Genomic DNA, 26,393 nt, shown 5'->3' with positions numbered 1-26,393 from the left:
CAAATCAAAATTATACATTGGAGAACATTTGCTTGCAATACGACACGTATGTTTTCTGAGAATGTTGCTAATTATGCATGACAGAATTGTTTTCTTAATTGAGCTGCTAATTCGACATTAACAAATTCAATAATCCATTCATCAAGAATGAGTCTAAAAGGAGACTTAATGCTCTGCAAAAAAGATAAAGAAATTAATCTTGGAAAGAGTACAATCCAACAATAAAAATAAGGATTCATGTGGAAGGATTAAATATTACGATATATTCACATGGGTTTTATTTTGGATAGCCAACTGACAGAATCATGTAATTCTTTAGCAGAAGCAAGTGTCGTAGTAAAGATTCATTAACTTATATTTTTTGTGTATGTCTTTTATTGATACCCTTTTTGAAAGTCATTGGTATGATTCTGCCGGGGTTCGAACCCACGACCTCATTCGTCCGATGCGTACGGTCTAACCACTTAGGCCACCGGAGTGGACAAATAGCCATATCAATTTAATTGATTTGCATGTCCTGTGCACACAAAATATATCGCATGCTTCTCTCTATGAAGTTAATATACCACGTGACAGTCTGTGGAGGACAAAAAGTTCTTCAGAAATATTAATAACACGTACTAATTTAATACTTTTAAAGCAATGATTTCTAGTTTGGACTCGGAGATCCGCCATTACAATTTTTCACACAGCATTGAGTCCATTACAAAAAAGGAATCCAGTGTATATTTCCATGCTCGATACTAAAAATCAGCTAAATACCCCTATGCTGATAAAAAGTTATAAAACTTTGCATTAATGTAAAAATGTTCTGAGAAAGGGATCTTTGCACATATCTTTTAACTTTATTTTTTTTTTTCTGTTTATCTTGACACAAATCAGATTACATTTTATGATGGCATTGTATATTATTGTATATTACAAGAGATGTACCATTTACATATATATTTCGATATTGGTATTACAGGAATATTAGCCCTTACTCCTATGTCGTATATTGGAGAAGTAGCTACTGCTCCTGCCATTTCTTGTGGTGGTAAGTATTATTATTATTAACGTTGTTATTATTATTATTATTATTATTATTATTATTAGATATATTGCCTTTGATCATGATGACAAAGAAAACACGAGTTTTTTGTCGTATAATATTTTAAAATATGTGGATAAGAACGTTGATATTATTCTTCCCATTTATGTACTTCTTACGTTAATTGTCAGATCGGTTCAAAGCATATGGTATGATATACAACCGGCACACTGATTTTCTAAAATCGTTTTAAAAATTCGAACAAGTTTATCATTTTATTTTTCTAGTTTGTAACAAAAGCACATTGGATTCAAAAACTTTGAGAAGGGTTCCAAATTATATTAAAGGTTGCCTTTGCTTAGTAAACAAGCAACAATATTGCTTTATTACAATTGCTATATAATACACTTTACGAAGTTAATAACTTTAAAGTAACGAATTAAGTCCCAAGGTGAGGTTTCATATTTTTACACTTGTGTTATGATAATGCCAAGATATTTTAATTTCTTATCGAACAAATACCTCGGGTCAATCGAATGGCCAACATTATGACACCTTTGGTATAAAATTAAATGGTTTCTGACTTTGCCTTGTTTACGTCATTATCACGTAAACATAATATCATGAAAATGGTATTTTAATCAAGTTTAGCTTGATTGTATATCTAAGATTACTTTATTTAGGCCTTCTCAAACACTTCCATTATACATTCGGTAAATAAAGCTGCGTTTCCTATGGTCGTAATCAATGATGGACTAGAGAAACTTAACTCCTTTGCACATCTGATGTATTTGATTTTCTCTCAGTTATGTGAGCATTTTATTCATGTATCGGTATTTACTTAAACTAGCAATCATGTGAATTCAGATATTAATTCCATTTTGACCAAACATGAACTCTTGGGTTTCCCAAAAATATCATAGACAATTTAAATAATCAACACTTGAAAGTAATGAACGGTGATGCATAAATGGACTTCTCAAAGTGTTCTAACAAGTGCTTTCGGCCATTAGAGGTTCATAGAGTTATCTCGAATACTTTCAAAAGTAAGGAATTCTTTACTTCCACAGATGGGACTCAGGCCTTACGATCGTATTAGGAAACACGCGGCATATGTCAATGTATAACCATAATGTTACAATGAAGCAATCTGAGACACTAAATATAGTCTAGGTTTGTATTACTAGTGTTTTACGCTCGTGTATTAAGCTCAGAGCCGATGGACTAAGGCTTATAGTACAACTCACATAGGTCATGTACGCACTTTGAGTAACATGTTGCATATATAGCTCTGATTTTTAAAAAAACGTGATTACACATACCTTGAAATGGTATTTATTCACTTTATTTCGTTCCTTGTCCATCAAAGTTGCCTTCAAGATTATTGTATAACTTCAAAGAGAACGCTTAGCGGCAAATTCAGTGACACCGTACGCCTGCTTGTTTTAACTTATTTACCCAAGTGGGATAATCACATTTAAACTGGCTTCTTTGATGCGCTGTGATGTAACAAGGAAAGCGTATGTTGATAAGTTGTACAACAAACATAAACAGAAATAAAACAGTGTCATTCATAAGAAAATATCCTGACCAAAAACCGACAGAAAAAGGCACACAAGTCCAATAAATTGGAGGTAATGTAATTATGTAACTTTTTATGTATTTTATGCATAGTATGTTGTGTCATATATTTCAATTTGTACATAACACCTATTTTCCCATACACAAGTCTTACTACATACACGTTCTGTCACGCGGCTGTCAATTCAGATTAATTTTAGTTAAATTTTACACTATGCGAAATGTATATTTTGAGGAAAGGTCAGATGCAAAATTTAAAAATAAAATCCACATACCAGATGTATGCTACTCCTCTATCCACTTCAAAGTTTACCATCCATACGGGGGAAAAATGAAAATGCGCTAGAATGCTTCTTGAAGCTACTATATATTGATTCCCAGCATTATTAATAGTTTCCATTATAAAGGTCCTTAGCGATCGAAAATTTCGTCTTGAAATTATTTTATGACAATTATTGTGCAGATCACTAAAAACTCACAATTGCATAAACTTTGTTTGAAATATATAACAATTAAATTTTAAAACTAAAATTAATTTTCAAATTTATATCAGTAAATGCGCTTTCATGACCCATGATACTTTTCATATAGATGACACAGTGGTAAAAGCACACCCTAATAACATCAACATATTAAAAAGATTATAATCTGCGAGTAGAGTTTTTCATAGTTTTCTTGGTCAACGTTGGAAACCCCCGTTTGCAAACTTGCCTGGCATATCGTTCGTTTCTATGGAATTCACTGCCTAATCCAACATTCCAGGATACGTGTTTGGATTACCATGAGATATTTTGAGTCCCAAATGTATAGCTAGGGATTGACATTAGCAAAGCCCTTAATGTCGAGTGGAAATGAACACAGAAGTGCTTGCGATGAGATTGTTGGTTTAAAACTTCAAAATATTTGAAATAATAGACTCATATTTGATTAATATTTCAGAAATATTATATTTTTGTGCTGACCAATGTATATAGGACGACTAACGGCAGAAGTTATAGTCCCTTTGAAAAAACTGCTAAACAGGTAATATCTTTATCTTAAATATCTAGCAAAACAAGGTAACTAGACTTAATTTATTTTGAATCAGGTGTACTCAGACAAGTTACAGGCTGGAGTGGAGAACTGAAACGCGATATAGATGCTCTCCTGGCTGGACGGATACAAATGGGGATCAAAATTGTGTTATTCGTGAGTATATTTATATTCCGATTTCAAACATATCTGATATGTTTCCCTTTCGGATCAGTTGAATGAATAAATTGCAGTTACTCCTTCGAACTGAACAAGTTATGCATGCTGCTTCTAAACATGCTATATAATTATTTTGATTTGGATGAATATTGAAGAGACTTAATTCAATACGTGTTTACAATGCAAAAAAGACCTAAACTCAATGAACAAGGAAGTATATTGTTGAAGTAATTATATTCATATAGTAAACATCATCATGAAGTGGCGAAACATGCCTTCATGCATCATAAGAGTACATTAAAATGTTGCCTTTCATAATTTGTATTGTTGATATTTAGAGACACTAATATGAGGAATACGTAATATGGTATAATGAACATACTCAGTATAGATCATTGAATGAAAACCAATTTAAACACAACACCGTCTTTTGCTAAAGAGAAAAGTCGCAAGAATGTAAGTAAGATCAATTGAACTATTTGTTTTACTCCCAAGCTGTTTGCAACCCACCATGTCACAACGGCGGGACTTGTGTAGCTCCAAACAAATGTGCATGCCCGGCCGGTTATGATGGACCTTATACAAGCTGTACGACACGTAAGAAACTCTTACAGTTTCCTTAGATAACAGTTAACATTTGCAACATTTCTTTATCTCCCCCGCCGTATTATTATATTAGCATTTGTTTCCAAAATGGTCGCTTTTTTCATGAAATAGTGACAGACATTTACGAACCAATCGTAAGCGTTATTCTTGATTATTTAGCATTAAGTTCTCCTATTCTGTCTAGCTCATGAACTGCTGCAATGTATGCATTTCTAGTTCTGTATGTGTGACTTTCCTGGTCACTTTAGTGTTACTATTGTTACGTATATTTGATTTAATTTATATTTGATTTAATTTAAATGTCTGATTTAAGTTTGATTATCTTTTTTAATTTCATAACATGTCAAAGTAATATAATCTTGTTTATTTGATCTGACATGTTTTAAGAAAATTCAGTTTGACCTGACTCTCTACATAAACACCTAAAAATAGAAACACTGTTTCTATTTTTGACTTAGTTCCCGACATTGATTCAGAAATCACTGAGACAAGTAACCAATTTTCTTTTTTAATGTTTTTCTTGGAGTAATATGATTGGTTTTTATCATGATCATATTGGAAGTACGTGATTTAGATATGTAAACAGCCTCTATTTTGCAATTCTGAGTTTTCCGAAATTGCTCAGTAGTTAGATTTAATAGTAATGTTTAGGGAGATATTTCTTAGTTGATCTTTTACCTTAGACACAGGAAACGTGTTTGCTTGTGACCAGTTTGGATTTACATTTTAATTGTATTCAAATTATTCGGATTCTGAACGATTAATTCTTTTCCCTGGAACTATTCGAGTGCTCATACAGAATTGTTGGACAAAGACATTTCTTTAAATTTTATTCGGAAATTCAATCACTGGTATATTGTTTGTGAATCAACAACGAATGTAGACAAATACGTAAAATAAAGGCTAGAGTATACGTCATGGCCTTCAATTTCTTGTCGGGACTTGAACGTGAATTCGTGAATTCAATAGGACATCTCATTACTAGGACTTTTAAAGTTTAATTCGTTGATTATTTTTGGATTTTTGGGGATTTTGATTCTTGAAACCGTAAGTTCTTTTTTACTTTTACAGTGTTTTTCCAGGGAAATAAATTATTTGTTATAATGTTCAAAGATTATTGTTTTCACTCTTTATTTTGTTACTGTTTATTAGAGCCTACACACGTAACACTATACAGGTCCATCATTAAGGTACTGATTACAGGTACTGAATCTATATGTGCCTGACCCGATAAGACTTAAAATACACGTACCATTGCCCAATCTCGCATGTATTTTTACAACGAATATAATTTATGCTCGCTCATTCTATTTTGTACTCTCGTGTTATACTGTCCAAAGAACCGTTAAAGGCATTTCCAAAATAATTTTGACAGTTGAAATTAATTCATTAAATCGTATTATCCACATTTCTAAAAGTCGTCACACACGGAAACGTAGCAGTTACCTACCTGTCCACTTAATTTTATTTCCCCAAGGTAAGTTATTCTAAAAATGTTTTGAAATTTCACTCGAAAATTTCACTTTCACCCCTACGATTTTCATAATGAAAAACACAATGTATGTTCATAAGTATTATCATTAATTCCTCTTTTTCTTGAAACGAATGATTCAATTTCGATAGAGCAATAGGTCCCGCAGTATTCGAGGATTGTCATGCAAATATCCTGTTCATCACATGACGATACGCATTTGGAGAAATCGCTTTGTTCTGCAATATATTTTAAAGTTATTGCTCTTTTTACATGGCTCTTGATACAACGCATGCCACAAAGTAGTTAATGCAACTAGTCACTACGTTTTTGATGACCGCCTTGAAACTTTGTAAATTTAATAATCTTCGCCTTAAAATATTCTCCACATTGTTGTCTGTTCAGTTATTGTCGCTTGTTAATGATGGTAATGAACATAACAACAACAACAATAATAATAATACTAATAGGAAGAAGAAAAAAAGAAGAATTAACAATGATAATAATAATAAATAAATTAATAAATAAATAAGTAAATAAATAAATAAATAAATAGATGATAATGATGATGATAATGATGACTTAATACAGCGCCTAATTTGGAAGCCCTAAGCTCTTTACAATATTACATAACTCATAAAAAGCATGACTACCGACAAGATTACAAAATAAATCAATGAAATTACAAAATAAAAGCAACCTGTAAGTAATTTAGGAAGTAAATATTAATAAGTTTTTAAGTATGTTCCTGTAATCGAAACATGAGTGTTTAGAGCACTTTTTGCCAAGACCACAGTTTCCTTGTGTCTAAGATCAATGGGATCTGTTACATAAAAGTACACTATCCGTATGGCTTGGTTTTAATAGAGGGGAACAATGAGACTACGTTCGTTTCTAAATAGGATGTACACATGGGTCAGATAGATATATTGGGTCAGTCAACGAAATGTATCATACTAAAGAGATTTTGTGTTTGATTCTGGATCGGATGGGTAGCCAGTGGAGTTTACACACAGGAGGAGAGGTGTGCTCAGTTATTCATACTCTATGGATGACCTTAACATCCCTGTGTTGAACGTTTTGCTGTTTCTGTAGTAGATACTGAGACGAAAGAGAAAGAAGCGAATTACAATAATCCGATTTTGACAGTACAAATGAACGCACAACTGTTTTAGTGGAATGAACCGAAATATAATTTCGAATGGAGCTGATGCGCGTCAGATCCAGATATGCAGCCTTGAATATGTTTATGACATGTTGGCGTATTGAGAGAGTGATGTCGAGAATAAAACCTAGGTTTTAAACTAACCGTGTGAATTTAATGTTGGCATTCCTGATACTTATTGTTTGAGGTATAGGGTGTGAATTAGAACGTTTTCGCGTGGTGATCAGGATGGTTTCAGTTTTATCATCATTCATCTGCAGCTTTTTTCATGTCATATATGACTTCACATTGGAAATACACCTACATACGCTTTAAATGGTAGCCTTAATTTCGGTTAGTCAAATATATTTGTATAACTGAGTGTCATTAAAGTACCATTGGCGATGAACCGACCTATATATATCTACCTTGACAGCGACTGAGTGTATATAATGAATATAACTGGGCCGAGAACATAGCCCTATGGAACACCAAAACATAGATGAAGCGGGCTGGAATGTTTTATATTTACGGCAGCAGCTTTTTCGTGTTGGTAAAGTAGTACTTGAACCATGTTGAGGCTGTATCGTGAAGTCCAAATACATGATATGGACCGAGAAATAATATACCATGGTCTATTGTGTCACATGTTGCAGACAGGTCAATGAGGGTGAGGACTGTAATCTTTCTACTATCCAAAGCAGAGGGATGGTCGTTAATTACTCTCAGAATGGCATTGTTAGTACTAAGGCGAGGCTGATAGGCGGTTTGTATATTGCTAAAAAATATTTGAATTATGGTGTGATACAAGTTGGGATATAACAACCTTTTTTAATGGTTTGTACTTTGTCACGGAAGAAGTTTGTAAACAGCTCTGGAATGTGCACCAAAGAAAACGTCGTGTAAATGATGTACATTTATTCCTTGACATTAGCTTACATGTAATCTTGAAGAATTCTTTGCAGCTAGAATTTTCAGAGATTGTTGTAGGCTGATTTGCTGCATGAACTATGTTTGTGACACTCTTCTAACATTTTCATAGAACTGCTTATGAATTGTGAGACTGGTGTAAACCGAAAGCCTATCAGCCTTTCGACGTACTCTTTTGGCAGTGCAAAGCTGATTCCAAACATTACCATACCACGGAGAACGCTTCTTAATTGATACTCTGCACTTGATTGGTGAGGTATCTTTGTCAATCGATAAACGACAGCACTTATCAAGTTGCACTGATGTAGGAGGTAGCAACATTTTTAGGTTTGCTAAGGTGTCGTGCAAAAAATGAATGTTTTTATCACATGGAGGTATATCTAAGTAGCTCACAAATACGGAGGATTAGGGACTGATACATCCATTGAGCATATAAAGCAAATGATATATGACGCAATTTCGTGTGATACTAACAAAGACTGCAGGATATTATTATCAGGTCTATGAAGAATTCACTCTAAAATGACCATGCTTATGGGTGGATTGGCTAACCAACTGTTTGGTTTGAACATGTGTATGGAATATAGGAGTTTGGTGATGTGTATGGTTTTCCAGGACAGATAAAGTGAAAGTTGAAATCTTCAAAAATAATCAGGTTGCCATCTCTTGAATTTCCATACTCCAGGATGTTAGGAAACTGCTCCAAAAAGAGAGATTATGTCAACTTTCTTCGCCTAGGAGGATGGTGGTAGAAGCAGACAAAATGAACTGACCTTGGTTCTATTGTGAGTGTGGTTTGGACCAGTTCAAACAATTTGTGTTCGAAGCTGAACGTTGTAGTGTAGCTAATACGGTGTATTATGGAGTTCTTACCGAAAACCTCAAACCCACCTCCGCTGGAGTGGTGTGGTATTGACTTAATAGACTAACAGGAGGTATTAGGCGCCTTTGGACTTATCAACGGATTTACGCCATGTCAGGAAAATGACGTAGATATCCTGGCCGTTGATAAAGTACACAATGTGCCCCGTGTCTGTATTAATATTGACTTACAGTTGTTTAATGTGATGCTCAGTGGTTGGTCAGAGTTCAAGATTGATGAAATAAGAGGAAGTTGAATTAAGTTATCCAATTATTGTTCGAGTTTTCAAATTATTAGGAAGGAAATGGCGAAATGGAGAAAACTGGAATTTTTTCCTGTTTTACGCCGGCCGGCTTTGAAACAATGTTTCTTTTCTCGCTGCTGTTTACATTTAGGTAACGATGAATGATTTTCCAGGTCATGCCGTCCAGATCATAATGTAGTTTGGGGTTCGAAGGAGTAGTAATTTAATGCAATTAATGAGGGTCTATTATGTAATAAACAGGTCGACTAGCGAATATCAAGTGATGGCTGCAGGTGCAACAACAAAGGAGGTGGTAGCAGTGACTCAGTACGACTGAGAAAAAGTCTAATTGTTCTCTTTCGTTAAACAGCAAGTAATGTATGGTGAACACACTAACGCAGATGAATACTGACCACAAATACATATATCATGAAAAACAAGCCTGTTCAGCGACAGCTCCCATGATTATCAAAATTTTAATGCAGGGTATGACACAATCTTGTTAGAGCAACTTGCCCAGCAGTTTTCGATAGATTGCTATGAAACGTGGGAAATAATATGATTATCACCATCTTTAGGGCAGTGAGTTTTGACGTTTTTATTAGATTGTAGTAAAACTTGGTAAATGATAGGGTGTAATCCAAAATGTCCGCATACCGGCAAATAAATTTCCTGCAGCAATACTCTGGAACTTTTCAAGAACAGTCCTGCATGACAGACCGTGTCTTATGCCGCTGTTAGATCAAGGAAAACAAATCCAGTTTTACAGTTCCTATGAAATCTGTTTTCAACCTACGTAGTCAGGGCAAGGACTTGATCGCAAGTGCAACGGCCATGCTTGAAGCCTACCTGGTTAACAGTTATGATTTTTTCCAGGTCCGGACTAATTCTATGGAGAATCAAGCGCCCATGTACCTTGCAACAGCCAGAAAACAAGGAGATTGGCCGTAACTCGCCGCATTATGGCGATCTTTGCCAGGCTTGAAGATCGCAATAATCTTTGCCTGGTGTCACAAAGACGGCATCCACTTTTCCCTAACAACCCTGGTGCACAAAGCTTCGTGCCACACCTTTGCGTTGGGGACAAGATGCTTCAGGAACTCAGTCAGAATATTGTTATATACTGCGTTTTTGCTTGATTTGATGTTGAATATCACCTTTTCAAGTTCTATTGTTGTAAATGCATCTGGAATATTTTGATATAGTTGATCTCACTTCCGACCGCAGTATTTATGCCACTCATCTCGTACTTGACGTCGTTGCTGTTTTTCCAGGGCTGATTTGTCACTTTGTGGTAAGTAGCTAGCAACAGCATTTGGTTTGAGAACAGTGCAGATTTGAACTGGCGGCTGCTCAACGGTGCCAAAAATATAAATAGTGAGAACAAGATAAACGTTTTCTTTGTGAAAATAGTGGTTATCTTGTAAAACTTCATTTAAAATATGACATTGATCCTTTGTTGGACATAATTGTATTTAGTAATCGAGTATTTAGTTATATATATATGATTTAATTTATATTTGATTTAATTTATGTGTTGTAAGTTTATAATTTTTTTTATTCCATTGCATGCTATTATAATGTAACTTTATGTAATGGTTTTGACATTTGCCAGAAATTCAGTTCAGTTCTATGTGACCTGACTGTTTTTCGTAAGCAACTAATAACAGAAGCTTTGTATCTAATGCTGACCTTGATTCAGAATCAGTAAGAGTTGAAGTAAACAACTTTTTTCAATTCTTTCTCAGAATAAGATTCATAAAGTGAAATCCATGCCATACTTGGAATACGTGACAAATAAAAACGTGTAACAGTTAGGTTTCTCCAGAGTATTTACCCACATCCCTGCATCTGTTTTGCGCCGTAGCTAGATTTATTATTGACGTTTATAGAAAGAATATTCGTTACTTGCCTTAAGACTGGAGATATTTAGTTGTTTAATGTTGTGACCAGTTTTTTGGGCGAGTTATTTTTTTTTTTTTTTTTGATTTTTACAAGTTATTTGAATTCCAAGATATTATTTTTACCTGAAAATATTTGTTCTCCAAATTAATTCTTGGACAAGGATAGTCATTAAAATTTACACAGAATTCAAACACTGGAGTATTATTTGATGTGATTCAACAAAGAACTGTTGATGCATCACTAAGATGCTGACCACAACATACTTAATCGCCTTCCATTTCGGATTTCATCGGGATCCCAGCTCAGTTTAAGTATGACATTTTATTACTAGAACTTCTAATTTTTAATCCTTTGATTATTCTTGGATAATGTTTGGAATTGGTTCGTAAAACCGTAATATCTTTTGCTCACTTTTACCTTCTTTTTCTTGGGAAAAAAAATTACTTGTTAATTTTATAATACTTGTTTTCTTCATTGTTTTTCCTGTTACGTTCTGTAAGAGCCTAAACACGTAACAATAATGTAATTATTTCTTCATTCAGAACTGAATTAATTGATTAATTTATTCGTTCATTGCGTAATTGTTCATATATGTACCTTTTATATTTTCACGAAAATGGTATAAGAATTGGAGAATTATAAAATAGCATAATATATGATCAAAACTTACAGCATACATTGATTAAAGCGACTCCGGAGGGATAAAGCTTCATTCTTTTCAAAAACGTCTGATAATGAAATTATTTAGATGATTTAACATTTGTGCAGCTGAGAGAAACAACCATTTATGAATTGTTTTATCTGTTTATTTTTTTAATAAAATATCTAATCAAAAGAAATTATGTAAGTTGAATCATAACATATAACGACAATAAATTTAAAAGAACACAATGCATCAAATATTGCTTTCCAGCAATTTAGTTTAAATAGTTTTGTAGATAAATTACGTTTGAAGTGTAATAAGTGCGCATCCTGTTTATATAGAATCGAGCTCTGTGCAAAATCTGTGGCGTAATGTCGAAATGTCACCTATATGACCTTACAGGTTCAACCCTTAATGAGGAAGTATATGCAAAGAATATGCTATTTTATGAATTTGCTCATTTTGCGATATAAACAGAAACTTATGTTTTTCGAACCAGGATATGCTATAGAGATAGACTGACCATATTATTATTATTATTATTATTATTATTATTATTATCTGGAACATAGACGCCTCTTGCACCCTTGTCGCTTTATATTGTATTTTGTTTCTTCTCCTTACCCAATTTCACCAGGATGAAAACAGAATACTCAAAATGTAGAAATTGTACTTAATTTCAAATCAAAATTAAATTTTAGTCAGATTTCTGGATTTGAGACTTAAGGTCGCCTCCCACTTTCAAAATGCATCATAAACACGTTTAATCGTAAGCATTATTCTCTTGCAAACACTTTGCTATGTTCTACGGACTTATAAGCACATGTAAAAAATATTCATTTTATAAAGTAATTGTAAAATAAATTTTGATATCAATATTCACAAAACATGACATACGATATAATTGACTTTGACACTTGTTTGTTATGCATCTACAAGTATATTAGCTAACAATATGTTTCTCTCTTTTATAATATGGTCATGTAATTCAGATACTTTTCTTTTCAGAGATGGTACCTTCTTTAGTCTATATTTATTTTCAAAGAAAGAAGTAGTTTGTATTAGCTTCTATCCAGATATATTTGAAAATTTGCTGGCTCTAAAAAATAAGATAAGATAAATCATGTATACATTTTTTATTCTTCACTTTAAATTTTTCATCGAGCATAATATCAGTATAAATCACCTATTTACTTTTACCATAGAAAGTTTTAAATTGAAGTTTAATTATTTTAATTTAGTTACATGTTCCCACTTGCTGCCATGCTACCCTGGAACCTGTATTTCTCCTAATGGCTGTCACTGTGATGATGGATTCAGCGGATCTGGTCAGAGTGCCTGTCTGACAAGTAAAACAAATTACCGAATTTTATTTCGTGATTTTTCATTTTGCCCATTCTAAATTAAATGTGTAATCGTAATTCTATCACGTCAATCACTTGCAAAGCATCATCTATCTAGCGTTGGTCTTAGATAGTGAACTTCTGAGATATAAAGAGAAATTATAAACCACGAATGTAACAATAGTAAAATTACTTCCCTCCTTTAAGCTAATGATTGCCATTTTATCTCTTATGGGTTGTACTAAAGTACTATTTTCTAGTTTTGCTCCATTCTAGAAATGACTCGTTGGTCTCGATGTATGCTGCTGGACTCGGGAGGGGTGTGTGTGTGTGTCTTTTGCTCGCATAGTGTTTTTTTTTAAATTAAAATTATTGCATCTTACGTATACGAATGCTTCTTTAGTGTTGCTGGATTGTTCGCTTTCGTCCATCAATATAAAGCTTTAAACGACGTGTGTGTAAATATAATACAAATCATCGTGATTCAGATATATTTGATGGACACCGTCAGTACTTTACTTAACAAGATATTTGAATATTTCTTGTCTACACATTGCTGACGAGGGCGCGATGATACAATTTAGACCATGAGCGTCTTTTAAAAAAGATGCTTAGAAATTGAAAACCATAAATGTATAAATTACAGAAAAGCGTGGTTTGATGTATTGATTGATTCAATATTAGACCTGTCGATGCCGAGGGAAGTGGTTCAAAAGAGCATTACATTTTTAATTGCCTTCGAAGCAAAGTTTAAATATTGGCTTTGTTTTAATAGCTCCCATTAACGTCAAATTTAAAACCGTTGTCATTTAGGTCGATTGTTCTAAAAACTTTTTCATTTACTGAAACGTTATTGGTTTATTTATCAGTAGAGAAACTAATTACTACTAATAAAAGGAGGTCATATTGACTAACACTCACGTTCTGGTGATTACGTATAGGTCATCTTATTTAGTCCTATTTCTCTAGCGATGAATTTTTTGAAATACTGAAACTTTATATTTATGACGAGGAAATTAAGTACACACCTTTAAAATCTATCATGGTGGTCTCGTAGTAGTGAACATGGGTGAGAGAAAGGAAAGTTAATTTAGCATATAATGTTAGCAATGCCACGACTTGTTTTAACATCATAATACTTTTTACGATGGTTTATTAGTATCATTGATAGTATTGTGAATGTTTAATTTTTTACATCTTCGACCAAGAGTTTATATTCTCAACCAATCAAACGTGATGACATACATTGAAGTCCTTTGTTATTCGCTGTAATATAATATATAACTCATGCTTTGAAGAGCTACCATTACATATCTCAACGGATTCAAAGATTCGTAGGAAAACATTATAATGATAAAGACAATCACTTAAACAGCGCAAATCGTATCGACTTTACCAGCAACATGAGATTAGAACTGAAGAACAGATTTGGCAATAACGCTATTCATTCGTCCTGAATTGAGATTTGACATGTGTTTCTCCTGTTGGCTAGGCAAGCAATCATTTCACTGACATCTGGAATATATATGATCAAGATGGATCAGAAATGTGGATACATGTTTATACTTAACGCCAAAATCGCAAAAGCATATTAATTTGCTCCCTAATCATGTCAGACCTTTAGTGGCACGGATTCAACAAGCGCTTTGTGCCCTATCAATAATGAGAAAACACGAACAATTGCAATGCAAATATATTTGCTTTTTGTTACTTATTTTCTGATTATGGTAAGATAATGAAATTTTGAAGTTACAAGGGGGAGACCTACACGAGCTTGCCAATGGTTTGATTGACAACTGACAAGGCGTAATACCATTGTTGCTACAAATAATTATGAAAAATTAGAGCTTTCCGCAAACTTTAAATAAAGTTCTGGTGTAAATATATTAGGTTAATATCAAGCCATTAGTAAGAAGAAAATTTCTTGTTGAGAGTCGTACCTGCCCATACAAATCACAGTCAGCTGGAAATGGATGATGCATGCACGGCTGAGCGAACTCTTTCATTACAGAAGATCTTATCCCGAAAAAAGACTGATGGGCATATTCAGACATCAATGTAAAACATAATTTAAAATGGATGCATACTTTCCAGATGGATAAGCAAGAGCAGAACAATGTATATACACAGGGTATGTTTTATGTCTAAATCAAGACCAAAGAGCAGGGTTGGATGACGCAGATGATTGAAACAATTAATAAACGTATACTTTAATTGTGAAGTCTTGACAGTGTTCTCCTTTTGCGATGTAACCAGCACAAGGAACGATTGCACAACTGAAACATGTGGAAGCACTACTGCATAATGTAGTCCTTAGCACTGTTGGTTCCATTCAAACTCGACATTAATCAGCATCATTTTCACGTCACCTTTTTATTGGGCCTGTTACTAAATTAAGCATCTTCACGACATTCTTCTCTTGATTTCTTTAAAGTAAAAAAGTTAAGCTGTGGCATTATAGTGAGTGGGACTGGACTTTGTTGCCTAAATTGTATGTATTATAACAGGACACTATGGTGTCACAATATTACGCTTCTGTAACCTACTGCACCACATGCCACTTCCACGACAGGTCTAAACATCTTATGTAGATACTGAAAATTCAAAACCCAAATCGCATATCTTTTTGTAAGGGGTGTGCTACGTCATCGTAATATCTTTGATTACATTAGTTGCGTACAGTTGAAATAAATAACTCTTATTTTGTTGTAATAATAGTCAGATTGTTATTATCATTATTATTATTATTATTATTATTATTATTATTATTATTAGTAACCAGGAACAAGGGGATGCCATTCATAAGTCTAAGCAGGGTTACATTGGCTCACGTCAGACAAACGGACAACTCGACAAAATTTTCTTATTCAATGGATGGTACCTCAGAAGATAAGCATACGTTTTGGAGTAACCAAAAGAATTTCAACTACTTAAACTTTGAGTTCAATTCCGTTTACATCCAACCACAACTTCCTTATAGGCCAAACTACATTAATGATGCACATCTAGGTATTGTGGAGGGTCGTATCACGGCCAACATTTCCAAAATTCCAAGATCAGGTAAGAGGCACTCGACTATTTTTCCAAATATTCCATAAGATCATTTAAAATTATTTGATGATCAACATCAAGATTTTGAAGTTTCAGATGTTGGACGTTTTTGTAAAACTTATCCATGTACACTTTCCGCTCGTTAACAACATGGTACTGAAGGCATCAAATTTTAAAATACCGGAAAATATGACTGAAAAACGATTTCTAGGTTACTAAATTTGTATAGGCAAATATGAACAGATTTTTTGTATCAGTAATACTGCACAAGAATGAGCTATATTATGTACATATATTCTATACAAATGCAGTAACCTGATGAAATGTAATCATTTGATTTTGCTATTAATGGCATACGAATAAAGGAATACACTACAAGAACCAAAGCAATTCACTTTGTGTTGAATTTAAAACTAAATACACGACGTAGATTCCTCAATAAACTGAAACAGTAATTAAGGAGCACTTAGCACAGCCCATCAACCTGTTCACTTCGTCAACACTCGTTTTTTTTTTTAAAAAAACTACTTTTTGTTCTACATAAAATTTAAATTTGTAATCATATGTGGCTTGAATGTGACTTGAAACGAAACGTCTTCGAGTCGGTCTGAAATAGATGGATTTTGTTTTCTGTTGATCCAACTCAATTCTGTTTTTCTGCTTATGCTGGACAGATTTATTTCGCTAGTTCTGAGCTGTAAGGAGAACGTGATGGTAGTTGCAAGTGTATTCAAAATTGCTTTAACATTTCGGTTTGTATCAGATTTTTCAAGTCATGGGTCGTGTCATTCGGATTTGCAGAACTAACAAATTATATTTGATAATAACTTCAAGACGCATACATGCAAGTATAAATATTACTATTGTCATTACGATCAATTGAAGACATGTAACGCCCTGTAAATTGATTTCTTGCGGTTGGAGGAACACCTGCTAGGACATGTATCATACAGTATATGTCTTCGATAGCTACCCTAACATTGCATCAAAATAGCTAAAGAGGGAAAATTCGAAAGCAGATGTTGTGTGACTTTCGTTTAGCCAGTGGAATAATGCTTGTCGTCGTCTTCGCCTATTGGCTCTGAGGATTTTAGTTTCTTACCAAAGCTTTCAGTTGCATTTTTCTCGAATTTAGTTACTTGTCTGACTTGTAAAATGGTACATGTCTGATAAATATGCCATATACCTTGGTCTCAATATACTTGTATGTGCCGTTTGTGTGCCCTAATGAGGATTGGTCATAGTCTGATCCATCAAAACTTTGTGAATATTATCCTAAATTACTCTTTAAATGATTATAATTGGATTTTCAACTACTGCGTCTCTCACGTTTTGTTGTTGACACTGCGAATATCACATTCATTCGCTTGCTTGTTTTAGTTTTGTTTGTGAAACAGTGAACACTTCCACATCGTTAACTTTATCATCTCTACATTCAATTGTGCAGAACAGCCGGTTTATTTTGTTCATAAACAAATATAATCAACCGAAATCATCTACCACATGAGTGCACATGCTTTGTTTAGAAAGTAGTTCCTAATACTCGATACTATTTTAGACACGTGTTGTGCAGCATAAAAATGTTCAGTGTAGTAAAATACTGCACTGGACGATTCTGATAATGTAAAGTTAGCAGCGAAACAACTGAGCATATAATAAACCCTCATATTAACACAAATTAAGAAACAATTAGAGTAATGCCAAATAAGTCATATTCGATAATACATAAACCTTGCCTTTTCCAAATGTTTCATCTTTTTTCTCCGTTTCACAGATAATGGGAATAGATATGTTTTATCACTTTTCTGAAGTATATTCAGGTATTCAATGTGTGAGAAAAATGAAATCTATGCGTCTCTCTATTCGAACAGAATTGTAAATTGATGGAGTTTATTATCTTTCGTTGAAACATATGTGCAACAAACCAAATAGCCTGGTGTATTGCGTTAAATCCATTAGAATAGTAAACGAATAAAATGCGAAATTGCAAGTTACACCAATTCCAAGTCCTAAGAAGGACATGTTCCTTCAATTTTAATGTGTCATTTGTACTTCTGAAACTCTGTTTATACTTTCTACCAGGTACGATGATTCGAGATATAGCTTTCCAAAAGGAATATCAATGTCCTGGTCTCGCTGATACGAACCCTAATGAAGGCATCGTCGATTGCATAATCACTGACAATCAGTTCTCCACTATTATAGAACACGGTGACTGGTAAGTTAGCTCTCTCTCTCTCTCTCTCTCTCTCTCTCTCTCTCTACAGTAATATACAATATCATATCCACATTTTCTCTTTTAATGTTCAGAGTCAGCCAAAAAAATTTTCCTCAAGGGTTTTAAAACCCAATGAAAAAATAATGTCCTACATCTGATGTAAAGTTCTCCTCATCTAAATGACTATAAAGCAATTGTAATTTGTTTCTTTGCTTAAGAATTTAAAAAATAGCTTTAACAACATTTTTATTATTATTTTGGAATATATATATATATATATATATATATATATATATATATATATATATATATATATATATATATCTGACTTGACACAGAATTATAACGTTAAGTTGCAGATCATGTTCACTTGCACATTTGCATCCTACTGATGCTTCAATACGATCAGCAAAGCAATGAATGTATATATGCTTGATTCACACTAGGCTGGACGTTGTGTTCATCGCTAAGAGTGGAGGATTCAGAAAACTCGTCAACTTCGATGTTCCTAATTCCATTTGGAACACCCAGATCTATCAGGGTCTGACTGACCAGAAGGAAGTGGAATTTAAGTTTGATTTATATGTACCGATTCATTGCTCAGAACCGATCAGCACAGTCAACTGCAGAGTAGATGATGTTCCTTTAAAAATAGAAAATGAGTTTACCAAGGTAATTAGTCAGAATAAACTGTTCACTTAATAAACTTAATAATTTTCAATGGTTTGTCTCCTTAGTGAGCAAATTCAACAAGCAATATGTGTACAATTTTTGCACTGGCATTATCTTATATGAACGAATTTCATCTCCAAAACCTCGTAAGCTCTCTTATATGAATCAATTTTTCTATCTCTTATTCAGGATATTTGTCGGGCGGGTTATACGAAAACGAAATTACACGAACTAAAATATCACTGATTCATTTACGTCATTTTTGCATCGAGAGGTATAGAAGTGATTTGGCTCGGAGGTATAATATGAATTCGTTGATTATGCATATTCTCGTAGAAAATGTTTAGCCAATCATTTATGCCGACAACTTTAACTATGACGTTTAAATGTAACATGTTATTATAAATGTTCTCCATAGAAAGGAACCAATCTGCAATAATGCCCTTTTCCAATCTGCTTCAAAAATAGGGGACTATTCAATTAATTTCTTTCCTTTCCTTTGTCTGAAAAGCTGCTCAAATTAGTCCCCTAGTAATAAACTTATTCCATTTGCATGGCTATCTATAAGTTCGTATTTAGGTTCCAATAGAAATTCTGCAATGCTCTATTCTCAGTTACCAGTCAATATTTATTGGGCTGGATGGGCAGATGACTTGTCTAAAATGGACCGCTACCACATTGAAGTCTTCAAGCTTTCACCAGATCCGTATGGTGATCTACAAGAAATGACCCCTCTGAAACCTGTCCACTCTGCAGACTTCAACCATACGCATGATAGCATATACCAATACACGTACACCCCGTCAGAAGATGGCATGTTTTCCGTGTTGCTCCAGGCAGCCGATAAAGCCAATAATTCCAAGATAGCAAGAAGACTTGTACTTTATGCTCCTAATTCAAGTATCAGCCTTAACACATTTGAGGACAGCAGATTGTATATATCTTCAGCAGAATCGGAGACAGGTTACGTGTGGCAGACGACAAAAGCAGGGCAAACGGCAGAGATTAGTGTTGAATGGAAAAATCATTTTGTAAATAAGTTCATCTCAGAAGGGAAACTACTGAACAAAGTTAATGCGTATCCAATACAATTTCAAGACATTCAAAGAGAAGGCATACTTCAGAGCTCAAAGTAAGATTTCTGCGTTTTTATACGTGTCGATAGACTACTTTTCGGTACTTAAAATATCATGCATTTGATTTCATATTTAATAATAATTGAAACTATAGGGCACGGGTATTGCAATTTAAAGGTGGCCCCATTTTTAAACTATGAAGGTTTATAAGGCAAAGTCATATTAGACATGTTCTGCCTGGACATATTCATGGTGGTGTGAGGCCGTTTTATTTCCTGAAAGTCGTATTTCCTTAATGCCGCCGGCTATCGTACTATTTTAAATTTTACTCAAATAAATAGAGATGCTGTCACTGAAACTCATCATAATCAATTGATCTTAGTGAATGATAAATAAAACAGTTGTTTTACCTTGAGTTCAAGCTCGGGAAGTCAGTGAAAGAGTTTTTGTCCCAAAACCTTTGTCTCGAAGGACCAACGGCGTCGCGAACACAACATAATAACTCAAATGTTCAAAACATAACAATTAAAGACTCAAAACTAAATTGTTTGGATTCAGCAGCTTCTATAGAGGTCTCAACAATACACATGGCCGTAACATGTATGGTACTTTCGTTATGTTTTCTCTCCATTGTCTCCATTCCATTTCTCTACTGATTGTACCATTTGTTTGACTGAGATCAATTGAACGTTTTGTGAAAATTGTATCCTCAATATCTGTATATCGGCGACTACACTGGAATTTCGTCCATCCATGTGGTTTAAATACTGCTCTCAGTTCAACTCATTCTGTTAAAATGCGTGGAAAAACATTACAACAAAAGTTGCATTGCTGTGCAAAACGTCTACCTGGGAAAAAATCGCCGAAGATAAATGCACATTTCTTTGTCGATTCTGCGTCGAAGTGGTCCGGGTATAGGTGTTTTCAACAGCCGCAACATTTATATGAGTTTCAGCAGCCTTAGTTGTGCTGAGACTTTCATAAATAAGCTTGTAGAAGTTTTAAATTCAACACGTTTCTACGCAATTTTGAGATATAGCTGCAATCAACTACATATTTCTTCATGTTCTTATTTTTGGTTTTCTTCTGTAATATCGAGTATTACTCCGTGGGGACAATGTGAGGTTAATGTCACTGTGTCGTGTTTCCTCTGTCAGATTTCTTGTCTTTCAGATCATCGACTACTGTTTTATTCTAGCTCAGGTTTTGTACCCAATGCAGATTACAATCTCATGGACGTTTTAACTCATTTTAGTAAGTCCACATCCTTCACTTTGTTGGACATGGTTATCCATTAAAAGCTCAAAGGTTGCATGATCTTATGTATATAAAGCTCCAGTGAATATGTACTCTTTTTATAGTAGTTTTATTCCATTCTATAATTATGTGTTGGTGTGAAAATTATAACGTGTTTATAATGCATGTTATATTTTCAAGATATATATATATATATATATATATATATATGGTATCTATTTCATGGCACGTTTCAAACTACTGTCCTGATTTTCTAAATAGTTTAGAATGTCTAATGTCAGGGTGAGTTTGGAAAAATAATGTCTAGTTTTAGTATCTATAAAATTAATTATTTTGCATAGATTCGTTTTCCCTGGTTTGGACGATAACGAAGGTCAAAGAACTGTCGATGAAAAACCAAACATACATGGCATTATCCGATTCGAAGCAGTCATTAGTTTGTCGGACGGTACTAATGAGCCTCAGAAAGGATGGTTTGACATCAGTGGATTAGCCGAGAAATTTGCATTCAATGAAACCTTGAGGGACGGAAGAACTGCACGAATTTGGGTGAGGGCCCACGACGTTCTCGGAAATACTATTAGTGATAAAGCAGAAGTTCATTTTGATTTTTCCGGACCCCTGGTGAAAAACGATTCAATTGTTTTTTCACGGAACCATCCGAACGGAACCTATATGTACACCTCGAGGTAAACAAAATAATTTATTGTAATGAGGCGTGTTCCAAAGAGAGTGTTCTTATTCAAACATATACCGTCCCTAGACTCAATATTACAAGTTCACATTTTTTAGACCCACCATTAAATGCCCCCACCCCCAAGAAATTCTATAAGCATACATGGTTGATGTTCGTATGATAAACAACTCAGAATTAGACTTGATGAATCTGGTCCAAAATTATTCTGATATATTAGGAAATAGTTTTCGCTTAGGAATGCATTAGTTTCAATACGCAAAATATCTTATATGGAATATAAATGCGAAATTAAGATTTTAATTTGTAATATTAGCAAATACATATTCCTGGCCTTTAATGTATCAGAATGATATGATACTTATAAACATGAGAAAGTATTTATTATGACCAAATTATTTTTGTTTAAAACTATAACTGATAAATATAATAAATGAATCTCTATTCTACAAAGTAACTTGTATAATGTCACATTTGTCAGGATCGAGTTTGAAGCTGCTGATCTGGAGAGTGGTGTTCATAAAATTGGATATATTCTTATGCGGAACGATACCGTGAAACACAATGGATCAACCTCTGCATCACAAAGAAATGTGAGTGTGTGCATAGTCTGTTTGCTGCACCTTGGTAACCATAAAATATCCAGAAATGGTAAAAGTACCTGATTATCTAAACTAGCTTCTTAGTGGCTTAAATGTAGAAGCAATGAGTATGTTCTATTCAGATGAGCATATTTCATGTCCCCATAAAGTGATATTGAAAATCAATTGACCTGGACCAATCATTTTTGAGTGTTTGTATGTCATTGTCCAAGAATATGAGAACATTAAAATCTGAGTTTGAAATTCTCTAAACGATGACTACTTTGGGTTGTTTTTTTGTCTCTCGAAAATCAAGAAAATTGCAAAACACGTCAGATCCAAGACAATTAGCAACAAACACAGCGGCGGGGCACAGAAGCAGATCCTCACAGTGCAAAGTACAACTCATATTTGATGCAGTATGCCCGTCTTACTTTTTGGCACAAAGTAACAATGTATTTAAATCAGCCATATATCTAATAGATGATATACCTATTGAATGAATTTAACATTAGAGAAATAAATGATGTCGTTATCAGAAAATAATGAGTGGTTGTTTTCAAAACCTTCATGCTATTCAAGTGTTGTCCAAGCTGGTGAGTTAGAAAGTAATATACAAAAATATCTAAATGGTGAATACGCTGATTCAAAGAATAAGAGGTGTAATGCAAAGCATTAGAAAATATGTTGATTTCCAACTTCTATTGAATTGTGTTAACATCGAAATAAGCACACTGACAGATGGGTGGTTAAGACTGTACGGTATAAGAAAGAAAAACATTGCTATTTTCATGTGATTTAGTGCACAATAGTGCTAACTTTGCAATACAATGAGAAGATCTCATAAACTTTGCAAGGTCAATATACAGTGATGTATTAGACACCTAGTTAGGATAAACATGAAACAACGTTAGAATTAAAACAACAAATATTTGACTCAATATATCAGATAGTTGTTCAGAATCTCACTTAGGCCTGAAAAAATTGACTTAATCAGAACTTAGTCATATGCTTTGAAGGAAATGGAAACGTTGCTCAAAATAAAGTACCTCTTGCGCATGAATCCTCTTCTCCTGGCAGGTTGATAATAACCAAGAACAAATTATAAAGCTTAAGTTATTCTCAATAAATTTGTTCAGTTTCAAATAGTGTACCTACAACACGTATCACTATCGCAGACGACCGCAAAAGAACAATATCAAAGACAGTTTTAATGCGACTCATGATGTCTAGTTGGTTACTAATATATTAGTAGTGTGAATAGGTTAATTGGAATAAAAAGGAAAGAAAATAAGTTGAAGGATTATATTCCTGCAGATTCAAAAAGCACATTGCACTGGAAACGAAAACAACATGTCAATACAAAAATGTATCTGGATCATTAGTGACAGACAGATATGTTTGACATTCAGTCATATACAAAATGCAGCACTTAATGCACTTTCATATGAGCAGAATGATGTGTCTTCCCAAAATACACTGGAGTTTAAAAGTGAAAACGAAAACGAAAGATGACCTGCCCAGTATTTTAGAGGACGTTTATAGGAGCGCAAATCTAAATGGATCCAGTGAGGACAAAAATGCATTTTATCACGAAAATAATAACTATTTAAGGAAAAATGGGAAACATTCAATACTTTCAATTTACGGCGACATTACGGCATATGTTGTGGTAGTATGATGGTTTAAGATACACCAAGGCACCAAAATGTGGATACATTTCACTTAAACCTTGGTTGACGTTTTACCAAAACTAATTTCTGTTTACAATAACACTTGTCACATATCCATAGGTGTAAATTTGGTTGAAGCAAACAGAGAAAATTAAAATAAGTTTGGATGAATCTGTTCGGTTAACTGACAACTGATTTATCTAGGACTCCTAAATGTAAAATGAGTGAGACTTAAATATAAAATAATGCCAAAGTTTTGCTACAAGAATCCAGAAGTACAACTAATTGCAAAAAGTCACAATTGCAACTGAGAAAAGCTTACGGAGAAATGTAAAAATATCAAATAGCAGAATTCAATTATTCTATAAAAGAATATAGATCTAACTAATACTACATAGCGGAAATTAAAATAGAACATAGATTTAGAGGAATCAACAAAGAATTGCATGTGAATATAAAAATAGCTAACGGAGGCTGAATTTACATGCATAAGAAAAGTCAAGCAAGTTTGTGTTATGGTTTAGTATGAATAATGGATTTAACTATGTACACTCATAGTTGCAAACAATATATTGGTTTTGTAGAATCGCCTTTCAAGCAATCCAATAATTAAATAAAAGTCTCATCATCGGAACTGAAATCGCCTTCTTTACATGTTCAAAGCACGATTGTACCTCTGGTAAACATTGTCTCTGTCACCAAGATATCAAACATATTATGAAGAAAGAAAGAAAAGCTATTCTAAAACTCAATCTTTTTCGGATACACGATATCGTACATTTTTGACAACTTTGATTTAAACTTAACATAGGTAACTCTATATAATGATACAGAGTAATATGAAATGGTGCCAATATTGATTAAGTGGTCAGTGTTGATGGCAACATTTACTTCTGGAATTTTCTACACGCAAATGTACTTTCAATAGTCAAATCGGTACACACTTGCGCTGAAGATGCTAAAAGTGCTGTAAGAAGGTCAGCATTTAAAGGAACGACAGAATCTGACAAAATCAAAATGGGTTAGTCCAAACATATCTTAATCCAAACTATGAGATATAGCTATTAGATTATTTGAAATGTAACGGAAAACTGAAAGCATGAGTTATAAAGTGACAGCCGAGAGTCTTTGAACTTTATGCAAGCAAGTATCGAATTTGATTTCCTCATTATTTTCAACCTTTCTTGGTTAGTAATACGTTAGCAATATCGTCAGATCCTTTTATAATTAGAATATGAAAGCTGCATGTAAAAGATACCAATTGGTGTCATGTTTTAAAACTTATATGCAAAAATGGAATCATCATAGTAGAAACTCAGTTCTAAATCATCTGAGCTGCGATCGGTTATATTTTCCAAAATGTTATGTGGAAATTCATGTTTTTTTTTAAACGTATATCTACGAAGTCCTCTGCAACACACATTTGAGTAAAGAGACTCCCAAGTGTATTTCGCGAAATGTTGTTATAGCTTTTAACCTTCAAAAGACTCTTCCAAAGTTAATGTAAAACAAACAGCTGTCTTAAGATATAGCTCCCCGTATGAGTAGACCTTATATAGCCTACATGTTAAAGGTAATTGTGATGAATGTTAAAGGTTTTCATAATTAATGACTTAGTAACAACAACATGTGGTAGTGGTGGTGATTGATGCGATGCTCATCATGATAACAAGGTGGAGGATGAAGATAATAACGATGACGACGACAACGCAAACCATAATAATGATGTCGCTATGTTTCAATGACATTAACGCCTTTTAAGTTTCTTGCGAAATAATTACCGAGGCCTTAATTTCCAAACTATTCAATTGAACATGAACACTTTATCCATGAATATGTAGTCATAATCAACAGTTTAATTTATTATCACATTGATGTTCAATTTGTAAATTTTAAACATTTTAGCACGTTTGCCGTTGTCGATTACTGTTTGTTCGAGGTCAATAAATCCTCACCAATGGAAAGGTTTAAATTGTGCCTTATTTAGCAGCTTTTGCTCGAGTCATACGATGCAAATATTGGAATTCGATGATTTTAGCACCCATTGCAGCTCTGTTAATGATCCTTTGTTTTGGGTGCCGAATACAGGATTGCTAAATTAAAAAGTAAGAGTTTAAGGATTAGTATGGGATGTTAGTGCATAAAGTACGAACGCTCATTGTGGTGAGTGTTTTCTGGAAGGTTAGGCTTCAATCTTCATTGGATAATGTGTAGACTCTTG

At 33.8% G+C, this 26,393-nt stretch overlaps 1 protein-coding gene across 1 annotated transcript in view; it reads left to right on the top strand.

Moving 5' to 3' along the window:
- Window positions 1–26,393, top strand: part of LOC149775978 (uncharacterized) — a 54,339-nt gene that overhangs the window by 15,327 nt on the left and 12,619 nt on the right. The window contains exons 2-11 of the mRNA XM_089942562.1: window positions 968–1,036; window positions 3,699–3,799; window positions 4,298–4,399; window positions 12,849–12,956; window positions 15,726–16,010; window positions 18,084–18,219; window positions 18,666–18,891; window positions 19,506–20,023; window positions 21,566–21,913; window positions 22,400–22,511. Of these exons, the coding sequence (XP_089798688.1) occupies window positions 968–1,036; window positions 3,699–3,799; window positions 4,298–4,399; window positions 12,849–12,956; window positions 15,726–16,010; window positions 18,084–18,219; window positions 18,666–18,891; window positions 19,506–20,023; window positions 21,566–21,913; window positions 22,400–22,511 (2,005 nt within the window). The remainder of the gene's footprint in view (window positions 1–967; window positions 1,037–3,698; window positions 3,800–4,297; window positions 4,400–12,848; window positions 12,957–15,725; window positions 16,011–18,083; window positions 18,220–18,665; window positions 18,892–19,505; window positions 20,024–21,565; window positions 21,914–22,399; window positions 22,512–26,393) is intronic.

The sequence above is a fragment of the Sinohyriopsis cumingii genome, chromosome 18 (genome assembly GCF_028554795.1).
Source record: "Sinohyriopsis cumingii isolate HCF-2022 chromosome 18, ASM2855479v2, whole genome shotgun sequence".
NCBI lineage: Eukaryota > Metazoa > Mollusca > Bivalvia > Unionida > Unionidae > Sinohyriopsis > Sinohyriopsis cumingii.
Note: the sequence above shows the minus strand (reverse complement) of the source record. Positions and strands in the feature narration are given on the sequence as shown.